At 41.5% G+C, this 16,214-nt stretch overlaps 1 protein-coding gene across 2 annotated transcripts in view; it reads left to right on the top strand.

Moving 5' to 3' along the window:
* AMPH (amphiphysin) overlaps nucleotides 1–5,071 on the top strand; it is a 191,699-nt gene extending 186,628 nt beyond the window's left edge. For both annotated transcript variants that reach the window (XM_049714914.1, XM_049714915.1), the window contains 2 exons: nucleotides 68–169; nucleotides 3,838–5,071. In XM_049714914.1, coding sequence (XP_049570871.1) covers nucleotides 68–169; nucleotides 3,838–3,945 — 210 coding nt within the window. In that variant the 3' untranslated portion in view covers nucleotides 3,946–5,071. The remainder of the gene's footprint in view (nucleotides 1–67; nucleotides 170–3,837) is intronic.
* Nucleotides 5,072–16,214: the final 11,143 nt, after the last annotated feature.

The following is a 16,214-nucleotide window of genomic DNA, read 5'->3' as shown; positions in this document are numbered from 1 at the left end:
GAGACACTTTAATTTTACATCTCCTTTTCTTTCTAAAATGAATCGGTTCTCTTACAATCTCTTGCAGGTGGAAACACTGCATGATTTCGAGGCAGCAAATTCTGATGAGCTTACCTTACAAAGGGGTGACGTGGTGTTGGTTGTGCCCTCAGATTCGGAAGCTGACCAGGTAAAGGATGAGAGTGGAAAGTACTGCAGGCTGTATTGGTTTTTCCTGAGAGTCAGTTGGGCACAGTGACTTCCTGAAGACGTTTCTACCTTCTGAGATGCTGTGTGACAGCTCTGAAAAGGGCTTAAGGTCACAGCATCACTAAATAGATTTTTAGGACACTTATTTTGGGATGCCAGTGGGATGCTATTATATATATTTTTTTAATACAAATAGATGACAAAGCATAAATTACCAATATCAGGCAAAAGTGTCTAGGTATCTGAAAATCATTAAACACCTCATTATAAACTTAGGAAAATATGTAAAATATATATCAAATACATTTTATACTTATAAAATATAAATTTATATATATATTTGCATTAACCATAAGTTATCTTTTAAAGAAATAAAGAGAAAAACTAGTCTTTTATATTTACCAACATGTTTGCCATTTCCAGTGCTCTGATTTCTTCCTATAGATCTGAGTCCTAGAGTGCTGATCTAGCAGTAAATCCTCTCAGCATTTGTTTACATGACGTTTATTTGTTGCCTTTATTCATGTTCATTTTTAAAGATTTTTCACTAGAGGAAGAATTCTGAGTTGGATTTTTTTTCTTTCAACTCTTTAAAGATGTTACTCCATTGTTTTCTGCTCTCTCCGATTTATATTAGAAGTCAGCTGTAATTTGTTTAACCTTGTTTCTCAGGATACACTGTGTACTCAGTATACACTGTGTATACTCAGTATACACCTGAGTACTTTTTAGAATTTCTCTGTATCTTTGGTTTTCATCAGTTCAGCTCTAATGTGCTTAGGTGTTATTTTTTTTATAGGTTTCATGCTTGGGGTTCATGAGCTCCTTAGACTTGTATCTTGATTTTTTTTTTATTACATGCGGAAGATTTTTGGCTATTATTTCCTAATTTTTCGCTCTCTTTCACCTCTTTTTCCTCTGTCTCCAACTATATATATGTTGGACTTCTTGATGTCTAAGACTCTGGGTTTTTTGTTCAGTATTTACTCCTCTTTTTACTCACATTGGATAATTTCCATTGATCTTCTTTGAGTACAGTGAGCCTTCTGCTGTGTTGAATTTGTTGTTAATCTGATCTTGGGAATTTTTAATTTCAGATATTACTTACACAGGTCTATAATTTCTATGTTTTCTTTTATATAGTTTCTGTTTTTTGCTGAGGTTTTCCCATCTATTCTCATTATTACCATCTTTCAGTTTAAGTACTTGAACCGAGTTACAATAGCTGCTTTAAATTTCTTAGTAGTTCTCTCTTTCAAGATAGTAGTTTTGGGCTTCCCTGGTGGCGCAGTGGTTGAGAGTCCGCCTCCCGATGCAGGGAACGCGGGTTCGTGCCCCGGTCCGGGAGGATCCCACATGCTGCGGAGCGGCTGGGCCTGTGAGTCATGGCCGCTGAGGCTGCGCGTCCGGAGCCTGTGCTCTGCAACAGGAGAGGCCACAGCAGTGAGAGGCCCGCGTACCGAAGATAGTAATTCTCTCTTTCAAGATATTCTCCATAAAAGTGCTCCTCTGAATGCCCTGCATCACCCAGACTGAGGCTGATCCTCAGGGAGAAAGCTCTATTAACAGATCTCACCCAATGCAGTTTCAAGGGTCAAATATCCCCCAATTTCTACCTGCTTTTGGTCATTCTCAGTGCCTTTAAATAGTTGTTATACATGCACAACTCCGTTATTTGTCAAATTCTAATATATGAACTTATATTTTATAGCTGTCATTTCTAAATATAACTAGTTGCATTTCTGTATGCATATGTATATATAACTACATATAAATATATAGTTGTTCTAGTGTTTATAACTGTTCTATGCAAAAGCATTTGTCTGATACCAGCTATTTTGCCACTACCAAAACTGGAAATCTTTAGTCTACCACATGTTTTAAGCAGTTAAAGTTTAATTTTCTATATTTTCCTCACTAAAGGTTGAGATTAACTATGATTCTTCACTTTATAAGTTGCATTTCAGAATGTATGTGTTGGAATATATCTTGATTATGGCTTTGTGCCAGCCCTTTGTTTTTATTTTTATTGAAACTATTTTAAAATGCGTGACTCCACTTGGCTGCATTAGATTTTTCACCTGCTGTAAATAAAGTCAAATATAGACACTTGAGGGGAAAATATGACCTTTTATATGTCTACTAGAGGTTTAGAAAATATTTAATTATCATCTTTTACTCTAAGTATAACTTTGTCCTTCGCATACATAACATCATAATTTTATAGAGGACACTTTTCCTCGTCAGCTAGGATTTTGTCAGTGATTTTATTGAACCATTTTTTTTCTCAGTGTTATTTTTTTCTGCCTTCAAATATTGGCCTGTCTAAATGCTTATATTTCTTGTCTATATAGCAGCATCAGTTTATGGTCTCAGATTATATCAAAGGGAATGTATTCAGCTTCTTTATTTAATTTTTGAGACCTTGTTTTATCTGATGTACTTGAACCATATTGGGGATTGGTTCAGATTAAATCCGGCTCTCCCTCATTTTAAGTGAGATCTCTTTCCTGCATTGGTTAACATAATAAAGGCAGTCATTTCCCTCTCGTTTCACTTCATACGGTCTGTGTGTTTAAAATAGATCCTTCAACTCAGCTTTTCCCAGCTAGACTCTGCTTATCTCCAGAAGGCCAAGGGCAGATGGCAACCTCTGTCTCTCAGTTTTACGTTTGGTCTCCCGTGCTGTATGACCGTGCACGGATGGGTTCTTTAAACTTTCCGTGGTTAACTATCTTCACTTTTGTGAGGGCACGCCTATATGATAGAGAAATGTTTTTGAGGAGTAATTTACAAAGACTCTACAAATGTTGCCAGCGAGAATGTCATGACATCAAACAGCTTTGTAGTTTATATAAACTTGAAAAACAACAAACACGATAGTGATATCAGGCGACACATATCGAGCTGTTAGTATTTGGTAAGCCTTGTATATGGTGGTTTATTTCAGTAACATGATACGAGCTGGCAGACAGAGTTCCTTCTTATAAGCAAGTGGTTGAGGATGAAATAAAAGACCTTCCATGGCCTTGTCAGCACTATATTCCAGCCCACTGGTCCTCAAGCCTTTTTTTCACTGTGATCCACAGGACAGGAAATGGTCCTGTGTGTGATGTTTTCACCCGGTGTTCCTCTCTTTGCACTGGCTATAACCCTTCCTTCCTCCCTCCCTCCCTCCCTCCCTCCCTCCCTCCCTCCCACACTGCTTGGCTTGTGGGATCTTAGTTCCCTGACCAGGGTTTGAACCCCGGCCCTCGGCAGTGAGAGCATGCAGTCCTAACCACTGGACTGCCAGGGAATTCCCTGCACTGGCTATAATTCTAATTCTTTCCTCTTCCTTAAGGACTTACGTCATAATCCAGTTAGCATCAATTAACTATACTTTATACAAAATTATAATATTAATATTAACCTTCAATTAACAATATACATAAAACAATTTCAAATGTTTACTCCTTTTTTTTTTTTTAACTAACAACTTACTTGGGACAAGCCTTCCCCCTGAGCTCAGCACACCTGTTTACATGTAATGCATCATCCTCGTGCAGGACCACAATGCTCATTAAACCCATTATTTTATTAATCTTTGGCAATGCAGATTTTTCCAGTAGTTTGTTGGACTCTGCAAGCGCTGTCTTTGTCTTGCAGGATGCAGGCTGGCTGGTAGGCGTGAAGGAATCAGACTGGCTTCAGTACAGAGACCTCGCCACGTACAAAGGCCTCTTTCCAGAGAACTTCACCCGGCGCCTGGATTAGGGCCAAAAGTATTGTAGAAAGAGCCTGATTACTGGGTTTTTAAACCTTTGTGAAAACCTGAAGAGTTCACTTTTGCTATGACACTCAGTGATTTGCAGACCAATGCCAGACAAAGTTTGGGAGGCTATGTCAATGAAGCATGTGAGCAAACAAATGTTTAGAAGAAAAAAAAACAAGTAAATTAAGGAAAAAGTCTTCACTGGTTCCCACGTTCTTGCTAACAGGTTTGTCTGTGCTTTGTCCAAGCTGTGGAGACTTGTATACTCGACCCCCTCCCACCAGTTCTAAAGTAGCTTTCTCCAGACCAGAACCTTAATTTCTCTGCACCAAGTGTATGGTATTGAGTGGCTTCCCTGCAGAAGACGTGATGAATTGTCCTGTAATACGAGATTATCTATTCCCCTGTGCAGGTGTGAGCACGTGCTCTCTCTCTCTCTCCCTGTCACATTTACTGTGTTTAAAACGAAACTGCTGCAAAAGTTGTCACTGTTCTTTACCAGCACCTCTCTCTCTATATATATGGACACACAGTCACACGAGCTGTTTCTCATCACTCCTGGATCTATGTGTATGCACAAGGCTACAGATACATAGTTGCGCTCTCTCCTTTCCATTGTAGCTTTTAGCCTCTTATGTGTCATTGATACATGCGTTGCTCTCATTCCGTCTGGAATCACAGTTGGAGTTTTGCCTCTGGGCAAAAGCAGCCATCCCATTGCCAAAACGGTGGACAGTATCTGTGTTCGGAATGTGCATTCTTCAGGATGCGATGACTAACGGCACGTCGGAGCTGCTGCCCCTTTGGAGAAAGCAGAGTCTGATGATCTGGATGTCCGGCCACCAGGACTGGAGGTGGGCGAGTGGGGATTAGCAGCTAAATTGTCTTAATTTCTGCCTTTCTGAGACTGGCTGGCTGATGATCGGGGCATTTCAATCCACCCCCAAAGAACACTATTTCAAAAAGCTCCTATATATTTCCACCTCTTTTTATTGATGCAACTCATCTTCACCGATCGTCCGAAAATAAGATATAGATGATGTATGCTGTATCCACAAGTCATCTGTAACGAGTCTGTTTTCAGTGCTGTGTCATTCCAAATAAACCTTGGGTAATCTCCAGCAATGACCTTGACTCCTTCCGATGAGTCATTTGTTATGGAAAGCTTGTTTCATTCGGGTACACGGCTTGAAACAGTCTACGTTGGAGTTGTTATTTGTGCAGAAATATGCTTGTTCCTCCGGGTTTTGCTCCACAGCCCGCCTCCCTTCCGCAAACCCCTGCATTCCAGTCATTGCTGGTCACTCGGTGGTCCCTGCTGCCTGGCCATCAATACAGCACAAATAACAGCTTTCAGTGGAGGCCCCTCCGAGGTGCCGACTGTCGCTGCCCTAGTCTGTGTATCACAGAAATCTGACGACGTCCGTAATCAGCAGTTTCTTCTCACACCAGCCTCATTTTTTTTGGTTACTTTTCTTTCTGACATGTTTATGTTTGGAGGTACATACAAAAAAATAGATTAGATGACATAGAAGAGTCCATTCACTGGACCATTGTCTATAGAAGAGAATTCTTAAAACCCTTTCAGTTGATTTAGACCCTTTTCTGCTAGTGTAATTGTACTCAATATAAGCTGATCTAGAATGGGTATTATTAGAATTTTAAATTTGGTATGTATTCGTGATTCATGATTTCATTTCTCCTGGTGGATTACTCACTTGGACGCTTAGTGGGTGGTTAAGTGTTGATAGAGAAACAGCTATTATTGACCCAAGATTTTTCCAGGGGCTGATTTCCAGGGAAACTGGATCCTCATGAAAGCCCTTGACCCAGGAAGCCCTATCCTAGCCTCCTCTTCATCTTTTAAGATTTCTCTTACAAATCTAGTAGGACTCAGACCTTCAGATAGATCAGAGGACCTTCACAAAGTCAGATACGGAAGCCTATGGTTCTTATAAACATACAACCTACTTGGCATGCCTGCCAATTCCACATATAGACTGAGTGACGTATATAGTTGCAGGGCAAAGCCCTCAGACAATTTGGATTTTTAATAATATCTCAGTGTGACCATGCTGTCACACTGCTTCCACCTGGGCCAGCTCTTTCTGACCAAGCCAGGACAGCTTTTGAGTGAGCCAGAACCCCACATCCATGGGCTTCCGTGGAAAGAGTAGGCAGGTGCAGAATTCTGAGCCCTCTCATTACCTACAAAAGCCCAAACTCAATCTACTAGAAAAACCCAGCATGGCCCCATGGTCCATTCTGATGGCCCATTCAAGAAAAAACCTTTGGGAAACTGCAGGAATTTTAAGAAATCGATGAGTTTAAAGATGACTGAAACTCAGTGCTTTATTTCACACAAAATGCATGAACACCTCAAAGCCTGAGAAATAACTGATTTGCCTTGCTAGGACTCTCCTGCTCTTTTCAAAGGAGCCCAAGCTGCTTTCTGGTTTTTACTTGGAACCCAACTAAAGACTTTATGAACACTGTGTACCAGACCTCGGACATGAGCTGGTCACACAGTTGTCTTGGGTGGTGGTGTAGCTGCTGTCTTCCCAGCATGATATATAATAGCATCCAAGGCCTAGGACTTGGATTAATGGCATCAGACATTGGTAGCTGCGTGGAGGAGATGTTGACCAGTATTCTCTTCGCAAACTTAGAGATCTGAGAGCCGTGCACTTCTACTCATCCTCGACTCCACAGCAGGACCACGACTAGACAAACCTTAGCTGTTCAGGGCAGCCTTCCTCGAGGTACAGAGCATGGGTTTGATACTTTTTCATAATAACCAATAAAATATGCTGAAATAAGCTTAATAGTCCATCCAAATATTGGGTGGGTCAAAAAGTTCGTTTTACGGAAAACCCGAGTGAACTTTTCAGCCAACCCAAGAGTTAGTGGCTCATTGGCTATCCTTTGTTATGATTGCTTACTGGGAACACATACTGACTTTTTCCATTGAAGGGGTAATTGAGACACACCCCTTAATTCTATGCAGATTGAGAGGCAGGCTAGGTACCTTGAAACTCTTTCAAAGGCTATCTAAACTCACTTTCTTAAAATCCAGTTAATTCCCAGTCCCCTGTGGTCTCAGGTCCAACACTGCGGTTGCCTCATTTTTATAGGTTGGATCAAGGTCATGTGCTTATTCCTACTCCTACGCACCAGGGTGCGTCTGCCATTTGCTCTGGGAAAACACCTCCTGATGCCTTTTAGTGCCATGAAAGCCAGTGCAGGAGCGCCTGGCCTATGGCACATTGCCACACGGCTGACACCCTTACACCCTCTTCCTGTTAATAGATAGCATCAGATTCAGTGTCCTTACGCTCTGCTCTCCAAAAACCGGCCAGTGACCACCAAGTGATTTCTGCGACATCTGATGATGCCGCCAGACTTCTCCAAACTCTCTGTAAGGTTCCAAGAGACTCATTTTCCTTGTTTTCTTGCTTCTTCCAATGGCTGCTGGAGTGGGGCGGCGGGGCAGCGCAGCATCAGTCTCCCTCTCTCTAGGTCTGTACACCCGCTGTCCAGAGCATGTTTCCCTGGAGGGTCCCATTACTGCTTCCAAGTCTGCATGGTCATTCATTAAACATCTGTAAGGCTCATGCTAAGTGTCAGGTACTGTGCACTGGACCACATGGACTGAGACCTTGCGCTCAAGGAACTGCTCTCAAAACCCCGCTGCAGCCCACCACTGAGGGGTCCCCCTCTTCAGAGCTCTGGGCCTGGAAATGTGAGGTCTCGCCTCTGCCATTCCTTTTCCAGATTCCAAGCACCTGCCTTTGTTTCTTTTCTCAAAATGTCATGCAATCTTGTGCTTTAATCCCTGCTACCGCATCTGGGAGTGGTCCTTATCCCTGCCAAGGAAGGCTTTTGGTGCTTGTCATCCCACTATCTCCCTGCTTCCCTGCTTCCTAGTTTATCCTCCACTCCCCAGACCATTTACCTACACTGATGTCAAAGGGTTAGCACTCCCCTCTTGGTCTCCCTCCCTCCCTCCCTCTCTCTCCCTCTCTCTCTCTCTCTCTCTCTCTCTCTCTCTCACACACACACACACACACACACACACTAATGAGGAACACTGTTGTATGACACGCGGAATCCCCATGCCTCTGCTTGGCTTTCAAAGCCCTGCATGTCTTTACCGATGCTTGTCTTCTTCTGTCAGAGGACCTTCCTCACTGGTACATCCTGCCCTCCCGCTGCACCTCTACCCTTTGCTCACTGCACTGCAACCTCCTCCTGAAATGCCCGCCCCTCCTGTCTGCCTCTGCAATGCTCCCTCCCTCCAGGCACAGATTAAGTCCCATCTCCTGGACAAAGCTTTCTCACCAGTTCACTCCTCTGTCCACACCTGTTCGGCTCATTGAATTTAGTGTAAAAAGGATATCAGTTAGCCCTTTGTTTCCCCCACTAACTGAAAACTCTCTACCAACCGTCTCAGTATTCCGAGTCTGCTCCAGGACCTTATACACAAGTGCACCAAGCAAAGGAATAAGGTACTGAGTGATGGATTAATTCAGGGAAGCCCAGAAACTCCAATCCCCAATCTGAAATTCACTATAAGAAAGTACCCAAAGTATATGGCCAAAAAATGGTTTGACTACAAAATTGAGAATTTCTATCTAATGAATGATGCTTGAGACAAAATCAGTAGAGAGATGATAGATTTGCTGAGAATATTCATGACAGCCAAAAGTCACAAAAGATAAGTATCTTATAAGTTTAAGATACTTATATCTTTAAGATAAGTATGTTAAACTTATTCAAGTCAACAAAAAACTAATAGTATTACCTTAATACAATTTTAATAATTCACTTATGTTTGTTATTTATCTTTGTATTTATAATATTAATAAATTACTTGTAATAGTAAGTATAATATACATATTATGTAATAATATACAGTATTATTATATATTATAGTATATTATTATATAATATATAGTATATAATAACTAACATTTATTGAATGTCTATTATTTACCAGACACTCACCTAAGTGTTCTGCAAGTATTAATCTTCATTAATCTGTGAGGTAGTTCCTGTTTTTCCCTTTTGTAAATGAGGCTAAGGTACAGTGAGTGACATGAAGGAACTTCCTCCAGGTCACACAGCCAATAAACAGCAGGGCCAGGCTATAGCCTAGGCATCCTGGCTCTAACATAGGTTTGCCCCTCTGCTATCCACCCTTCTTTTTGCTCTGTATTAAGGACTTGAATAGGCAAGGCTCTGGAGGAGACACTTGAGTGGATACCAGGCATAAAAGGAGAACTTCAGCTTCCTAATAATCAGACCAGTGCCAATAATCTCATAGACTAGTGAGATACTGCTTGGTAGCCAGCAGGTTGGTGAAAATTAAAATGTCAGCTAACATAGCACTGACGGTATTTAGTGAACATGTGTATGTGTAGTCCCTGTGACCTACAACCCTGGGGTTACATTCCCAGGGAATTGCTTACTCTGGGCATGAAGAGATCCTCTGAGGTGTCAGTCACTGCATAGCTGGGGATGGCCAGGAGCAGGCAGCAGGTGAGATGCTGGTCCCTGGGGGATGGATGCAGCGAGCTGTGAAGAGCAGTAAACCAGGTGAGCAGACAGATGTACAGACACAGGCAGGTAAGGTTGCTGTGCCATTTATATCAACGCAAAAATACATTCTTCACAAATGATACTCTAGTTTTCCCAGATACATAAGCTTGAAGGGCATAACAGATCGAGCATCTATGGAGGAACTGGAATAAGGAAAGAAGGGGAAAAAAGAATAAAATAAATAACAAATATGTAAAACTATGTAACATGACTGGTACAGATTAATGGTGATAGTGTGCTCTACACTGAGAAATATGACACACACAAAAATGAGAATGAAGGTTAAAAAATACACAAAACCCAAAAAGCAATCAGAAAATATATACCATGGAGAAACTCAGAGAATGCTAATTCCAGGACAAGCCATCAAAACCTCATATTTGAGTTTTGAGACTTAATTGTCAACAACCTATCTCCCCTCAATCTCAAGAATGGTTTCAACGGGTAAATTAAGATCAGGTTAACCCAAGGGGAATTGGTTCATTTTCTTCAGTGGTTGTGGACAACCCAACTTTTTCCTTCTTCAGGGAAAATTCAGGTACACTGGCTACCAACAGATGTCTAGCTGGACCTGGCCATGGTGCACTAGTCATGGAGTTGACCTCACCTTCAAGGCAATGTTCTCCTCCAAGACAATTAAAGCAAACCCAGAATGAGGATGCTCCTACATTTAAAAACTGGAGTCAGGTATTGATACAAGCCTTTGGGGGTCTCTGTGAAATGAAAATGAAAGAAGGTGTGAGAATCTAGTTTTTAGCCAAGATGTTTTCCAAACCATAGTCAACTACCATGTCCCTCAGAGACAGGCATACTGAGTATGTTGTTGATAATCCTTTTGCTTTTTAAAAACCATGAAACATTACAACACTTTAAAATTATAAATAAACTTGAAGCATGGGGGTGGTACAGACAGATGGCAAATTCTAAATATCCCCAAGAGAATTCTATTTTGTAGGCATATTTAGATTTACTGAAGGTCTTCTCTCTTAGTTTCTCAACAGAGCCAGAACCAATTACCTATGATAATCAGCATAATTCAGCTCTGGGTATGTACTGTAGTCATGTGTGTGTGTGCACCTGTGTGTGCACGTGTGTGTGTGCGTGCACATGAGCACGTTGGGCTCTCTCCATGCCTCAACGTTTGCATCTTTTCTAGGTGCGATATTTGAGCATTTCCTTTGCACTGGCTTGGGACAAGTTTGCTGGAGGAAGTACTTTCTGTAGTGGTCAGGCTGGGTAACAAAGCCAGTGACTATATATACCCTCACAATACACTTAGGAATTAATGGGGTTTTGCAAAGGAACCTACTCAGAATAAAAGTTTTCTAGAGCAGTTATTGTCAAGAGGAAGCAAGAAACATGCATTATTATTACATCAAAACCAACATGATAAGATTTCATCTTTTGCATCCTGCCAAACCTGTTATTTCAACAACTGGAGTGTCAATTCAGTTCAGAATCACAAATTATTGGAATTGGAAGAGACCAAAAACATCACCCTCTCCTCTCATTTTGAGGCTGGGGAAATGGGGGCCTTGCAAGGAGGAGTCGCTTGCTTAAAAATACCAAGCATATTAGGAATACAACTGGAAAAACAAGTTTTCTGCCTTGCATTCCAGGGCACTTTCATTCATCATGCTGAGTCTTTGCTGTTAACAGACATCACTTACTGGGGCTCCGATGCAGGGGAATATAACATGTATGACATATCTCCTATGGCCAAAAGGGGGCGCTAGAAGTTAGCGTAAGTGAATGCATCCAAATACTACTGCACTTTGTAAGCAGGAAGCACGAATTGAGAACAGATCCGCTGTACAGTAACCCCACAATTTGCATTAAAATGAAACAGTCCAGTGAGGAGACAAAGTAATTCCTGAATCATAAACAGCCAAACATGTTACTTAGGGCACAGGCTCTGGAGACTGGCTGACTTGGCTCAAATTCTTGGTGTGTCTTTATTCCCTAGGCAACCTCGAGTAAGTTACTTAACCTCTCTAAGCCTCTGTTTCATCTGTAAAATGGGCATAAGTATGCTTTTATGCTTGCAAAGGAGGGACAAGTATGTACAATGTTTCACACTCAATAAAGGGTATTTGTTATCATTTAATGGATCAATGATTTCTGTTACAACCTCAAGAAAATTAGGCTTTTTAAAAGGCCATCAACTATTAACTCAAAAGTGTTAGAAGAAATTTCTTTTACTTTTTGAGGTCAACCACGTTAATGAATATAGGTTCTTCAAGAATATCTTATAGTCTTTGTGTGTTGGTGTGTGAGAGTTATTCTTGAGTTTCCATAATATTTCTGAAATTTTCTTCATGGTCCCTTGCATATTATAATTTTAAAAGACATCATATATATATATATATATGTGTGTGTGTGTGTGTGTGTATATATATATACACACACATATATATATCACCTTTATGTATTGAACAGATGTTGGCACAGGCTTTGAAATTTGTTAGACTTGGGTTTGAATCCAGGCTCCATTACCTACTTCTTAAATGACCCTGAGCAGAATGGCCATCGTTAAAAAATCTAAAAATAATAAATGCAGGAGCGGGTGTGGAGAAAAGGGAACCCTCTTGCACTGTTGGTGGGAATGTAAATTGATACAGCCACTATGGAGAACGGTATTGAGGTTCCTTAAAAGACTAAATATAGAACTACCATACTACCCAGCTATCCCACTACTGGGCATATACCCTGAGAAAACCATAATTCAAAAGGATACATGTACCCCAATGTTCATTGCAGCACTATTTACAATAGCCAGGACATGGAAGCAACCTAAGTGTCCATCAACAGATGAATGGATAAAGAAGATGTGGCACATATATACAATGGAATATTACTCAGCCATAAAAAGAAATTAAACTGAGTTATCTGTAGTGAGGTGGATGGACCCAGAGACTGTCATACAGAGTGAAGTAAGTCAGGAAGAGAAAAACAAATACCATATGCTAACACATATATATGGAATCTAAAAAAAAATAAAAAGGTTCCAAAGAACCTAGGGGCAAGACAGGAATAAAGACACAGACATAGAGAATGGACTTGAGGACACGGGGAGGGGGAAGTGTAAGCTGGGGTGAAGTGAGAGAGTGGCATGGACATATATACACTACCAAATGTAAAATAGATAGCTAGTGGGAAGCAGCTGCATAGCACAGGGAGATCAGCTCGGTGCTTTGTGACCACCTAGAGGGGTGGGATAAGGAGGGTGGGAGGGAGATGCAAGAGGGAGGGGATATGGGGATATATGTATACGTATAGCTGATTCACTTTGTTATAAAGCAGAAACTAACACACCACTGTAAAGCAATTATACTCCAATAAAGATGTAAAAAAAAAAAAGATCCCGAGCAGATGAAATGTTTTAAGATTCTGATTCTCTCATCTGTCAAATGTGGTTGAATATAAGTACTTTGAAGTATTATTACAAGGATTAAAATAAGAATTAAATGGTACTTAAGACCAACTTAGATAGTATTTATTTAAAAAACAAACAACTTGACACAATCCCTGGCACAGGGTGGACAGCATAACCAGAGTAAACACCATTGTTCCCATTTACAGTGACTTGCCCAAGGACACACATCCTTCAAGTGGCAGTTCTTGGATTCCAGCTGTCATTCTATCTTTTCCAAAGCAATATAGCCTCACAGAATTACAGGGTCTCATGTTGGACTCTGCAAATGTCCCTATTTGGTGACTCTGTCCTGAGAAGGACCATCTCCCCTCAGCCCACTGTTGATGGGGTTACGTTGCTGTCTGTCCAGAGAGCCGGGGACCCCAGGCAGAGCCCCAGGACGGGACCATTCACCTGACAAGGAAGTCTGGAAGGCTGGCAGCCATGTGGAGTTTATCTGAGCCAGCAGTGTCCCCTCCTTTCGTCTGAACCTATCAGAACCTGTCACTTTCAAATGAAACCTTCTGATGATCCAGAGATTAAACCCTTAATTTCTTAAAAATACCCTAAACAGGTGAAATATCTTGGGGTTAGAGAAAGAAAACCAGACTGAAAGGAAACTCAGGAATCCAGAAAGAGGAAATCCTGTTTCACACACGAGAAACTGGGATTTGATATATCATCCAGGTAGCCAAGGGGGAAGACATAAACCTGAAATTTAAATGGAAGCAAACAAACTGGAATGGAGCCTCCAGACCCTGAAGGTGGTCAGTAGCACCCTATGCTGTAGGTGGGTGTGGGTAACTGAGCAGATGTAAGCAGACTGATGAACCGAAGTCTCTCCAGCTGGTTACAGAAGTTCTCTGTGGGCCCAATGATGCATAACCCAGCCCAGATCACCCTCCTTCTTTCCTCACCAGCTCTGGCCTGCCACCTCTCTGGGGTTATGGAAGATTTCTTTTCTTTTTTTTAAACATCTTTATTGGGGTATAATTGCTTTACAATGGTGTGTTAGTTTCTGCTTTATAACAAAGTGAATCAGTTATACATACACATATGTTCCCATATCTCTTCCCTCTTGCATCTCCCTCCCTCCCACCCTCTCTATCCCACCCCTCCAGGCGGTCACAAAGCACTGAGCTGATATCCCTGTGCTATGCGGCTGATTTCTTCTGTGAAAGGCAGTGGGAGAAAAGAGAGAATAAATACCACGATCATGGCATTGTCACCCCATCTCCCCATTAGACAGCTCTCCACGGTTAGATGCCCTATCTTTGCATCTTTATTACGTCCAAAGAACTTAGCATAATGCCTTGCATGTCATGGCAGATTCATGAATACCGTTTGGAAAAATGAGTCCCGTCAGAGTTCTAAGCTGGCCGTCTGTGTGGTCTATAGTAAGCTGGAGGAGCTTGAACTACTGACTTGGAGAGGGTGTAATAGCAGGTGGTGAGAAACACTCCTTCACAATGAGGAAAGAGCCATGTCACTGTCACCAATAGGAAGTTAGACTTGATTGACTCAGCCAAGCCCCACTGGTCTGAAACTATTCTCAGCAGCGCTTCCAGGCTGTCCTGGAGGAGAGCACAGTTCCTGCAGACATGCCGTCACTGTTCCACGTGCTCACTCTGACAGTCCTTGGGGCTTGTAAGTCGTTTTCTTCCCCAATAGCCTTTGACCAATATTCTCTAATTTTGTCATTTAAAAAAATTCCAAGGTTCTGGTTTATTTACTCTCCTCCTTTTTTTTTTTTTTTCCAGTATGTGTGTATGGTGCAGGTCATCTAGAGCAACCTCAACTCTCCACTACCAAAAAGCTGTCAAAAACAGCCCGCCTGGAATGCATGGTATCTGGTGTAACCATTTCTAAAACGTCTGTATATTGGTATCAAGAAAGACCTGGTGAAGCCATACAGCACCTGCTACACATTTTACCTAACAACACCGTCAGAAGGGAATCAGACGCTACACTGGGCAAGTTTGAGGCAGACAAGAAACCCGAAACTTCTACGTCGACCCTCACCATTCACAATGTACAGGAACAAGACGCGGCCACCTACTATTGTGCCCTCTGGGAAGTGCACAGTAGCAGACATTAGAGTCACGTCATTCAATAAATGATCCTTGGGTTTTCTTTTTAACATCTTTATTGGAGTATAATTGCTTTACAGCGGTGTGTTAGTTTCTGCTTTATAACAAAGTGAATCAGCTATACATGAACATATATCACCATATCTCCTCCCTCTTGCGTCTCCTTCCCACCCTCCCTATCCCACCCCTATAGGTGGTCACAAAAATCATTGGGTTTTCATTCACTATTGTGAGTTAGGAAACCACAGTTACCACCTGTATGCTTCTGTACAGTTTTCTAGATCAACTTTTATATAGGTGACTCTATGTGAAGTGGCCCAATCCTATATTTTCTTAGAGGAAGCTTTCAGAAGTATGTGCAAATAACCAGGGTTATGTTTTCAGGGAATCATCTTGCTCTCAACAGGCTTTCCCAGGGCACCCATGTTTATTTATCTGAGTCAATATCCACTACTCACTCTTTTATTTTCTGCCAAGATATATATACCACGTTATCTGTGACATTTTCTTGTATGAATCAATTTGTATTTCATTAGTGTTTTTTATGATCTACTTATCTCCTTGGATTAAAATAATGGATATTAGATTGAATGCTAATCATTTTCTCTTTTTTTGACCACACCATGGCTGCGGGACCAGGGATCGAACCCAGGCCCTCTGCAGTGGAAGTGCAGAGTCTTAACCACTGAACTGCCAGGGAAGTCCCTAAATGCTATTCATTTTCCTAGAGGCTAAAATGTAGCAAACACACCATGATCTAACCACAAGCAGGGCTGATTGCATAATAAATATATCAAATTCATGCCCTGGAATGGTGATATTTGATTTTGCACAAAACTTATAAATGCTGCTACTTATTGAGTCCAAGTCAAAGTCTACTTTGGATTGAGGTTTGGGGAGTCTTGCATTTTCTGGCTTAAGATTCCATTTATCCCACAATAAGTGTGTGACACTTTGAGCCAGGCGTTGTGCACAGCAGACATTGCAAATCTCATATGCTTTGTCAAAGCTGGAGGTCACTTCTGTAGAGCCCCCTTTCTGCTGCTGGGCTGCCACTCCCCAGTGAAATGACAGTCCCCAACTTAACTACGGTTCAGGGTTATAAGTCTCCCAGGAATGCTGGTTACTTCTAGCTCAGCTCATGGTTTATAATTTTTGTTGTTTT

Source organism: Orcinus orca, chromosome 9 (assembly GCF_937001465.1).
Source record: "Orcinus orca chromosome 9, mOrcOrc1.1, whole genome shotgun sequence".
Taxonomy (NCBI): Eukaryota; Metazoa; Chordata; class Mammalia; order Artiodactyla; family Delphinidae; genus Orcinus; species Orcinus orca.
The sequence above is the reverse complement of the archived record's forward strand: the minus strand, read 5'-3'. Positions and strand labels throughout refer to the sequence as shown.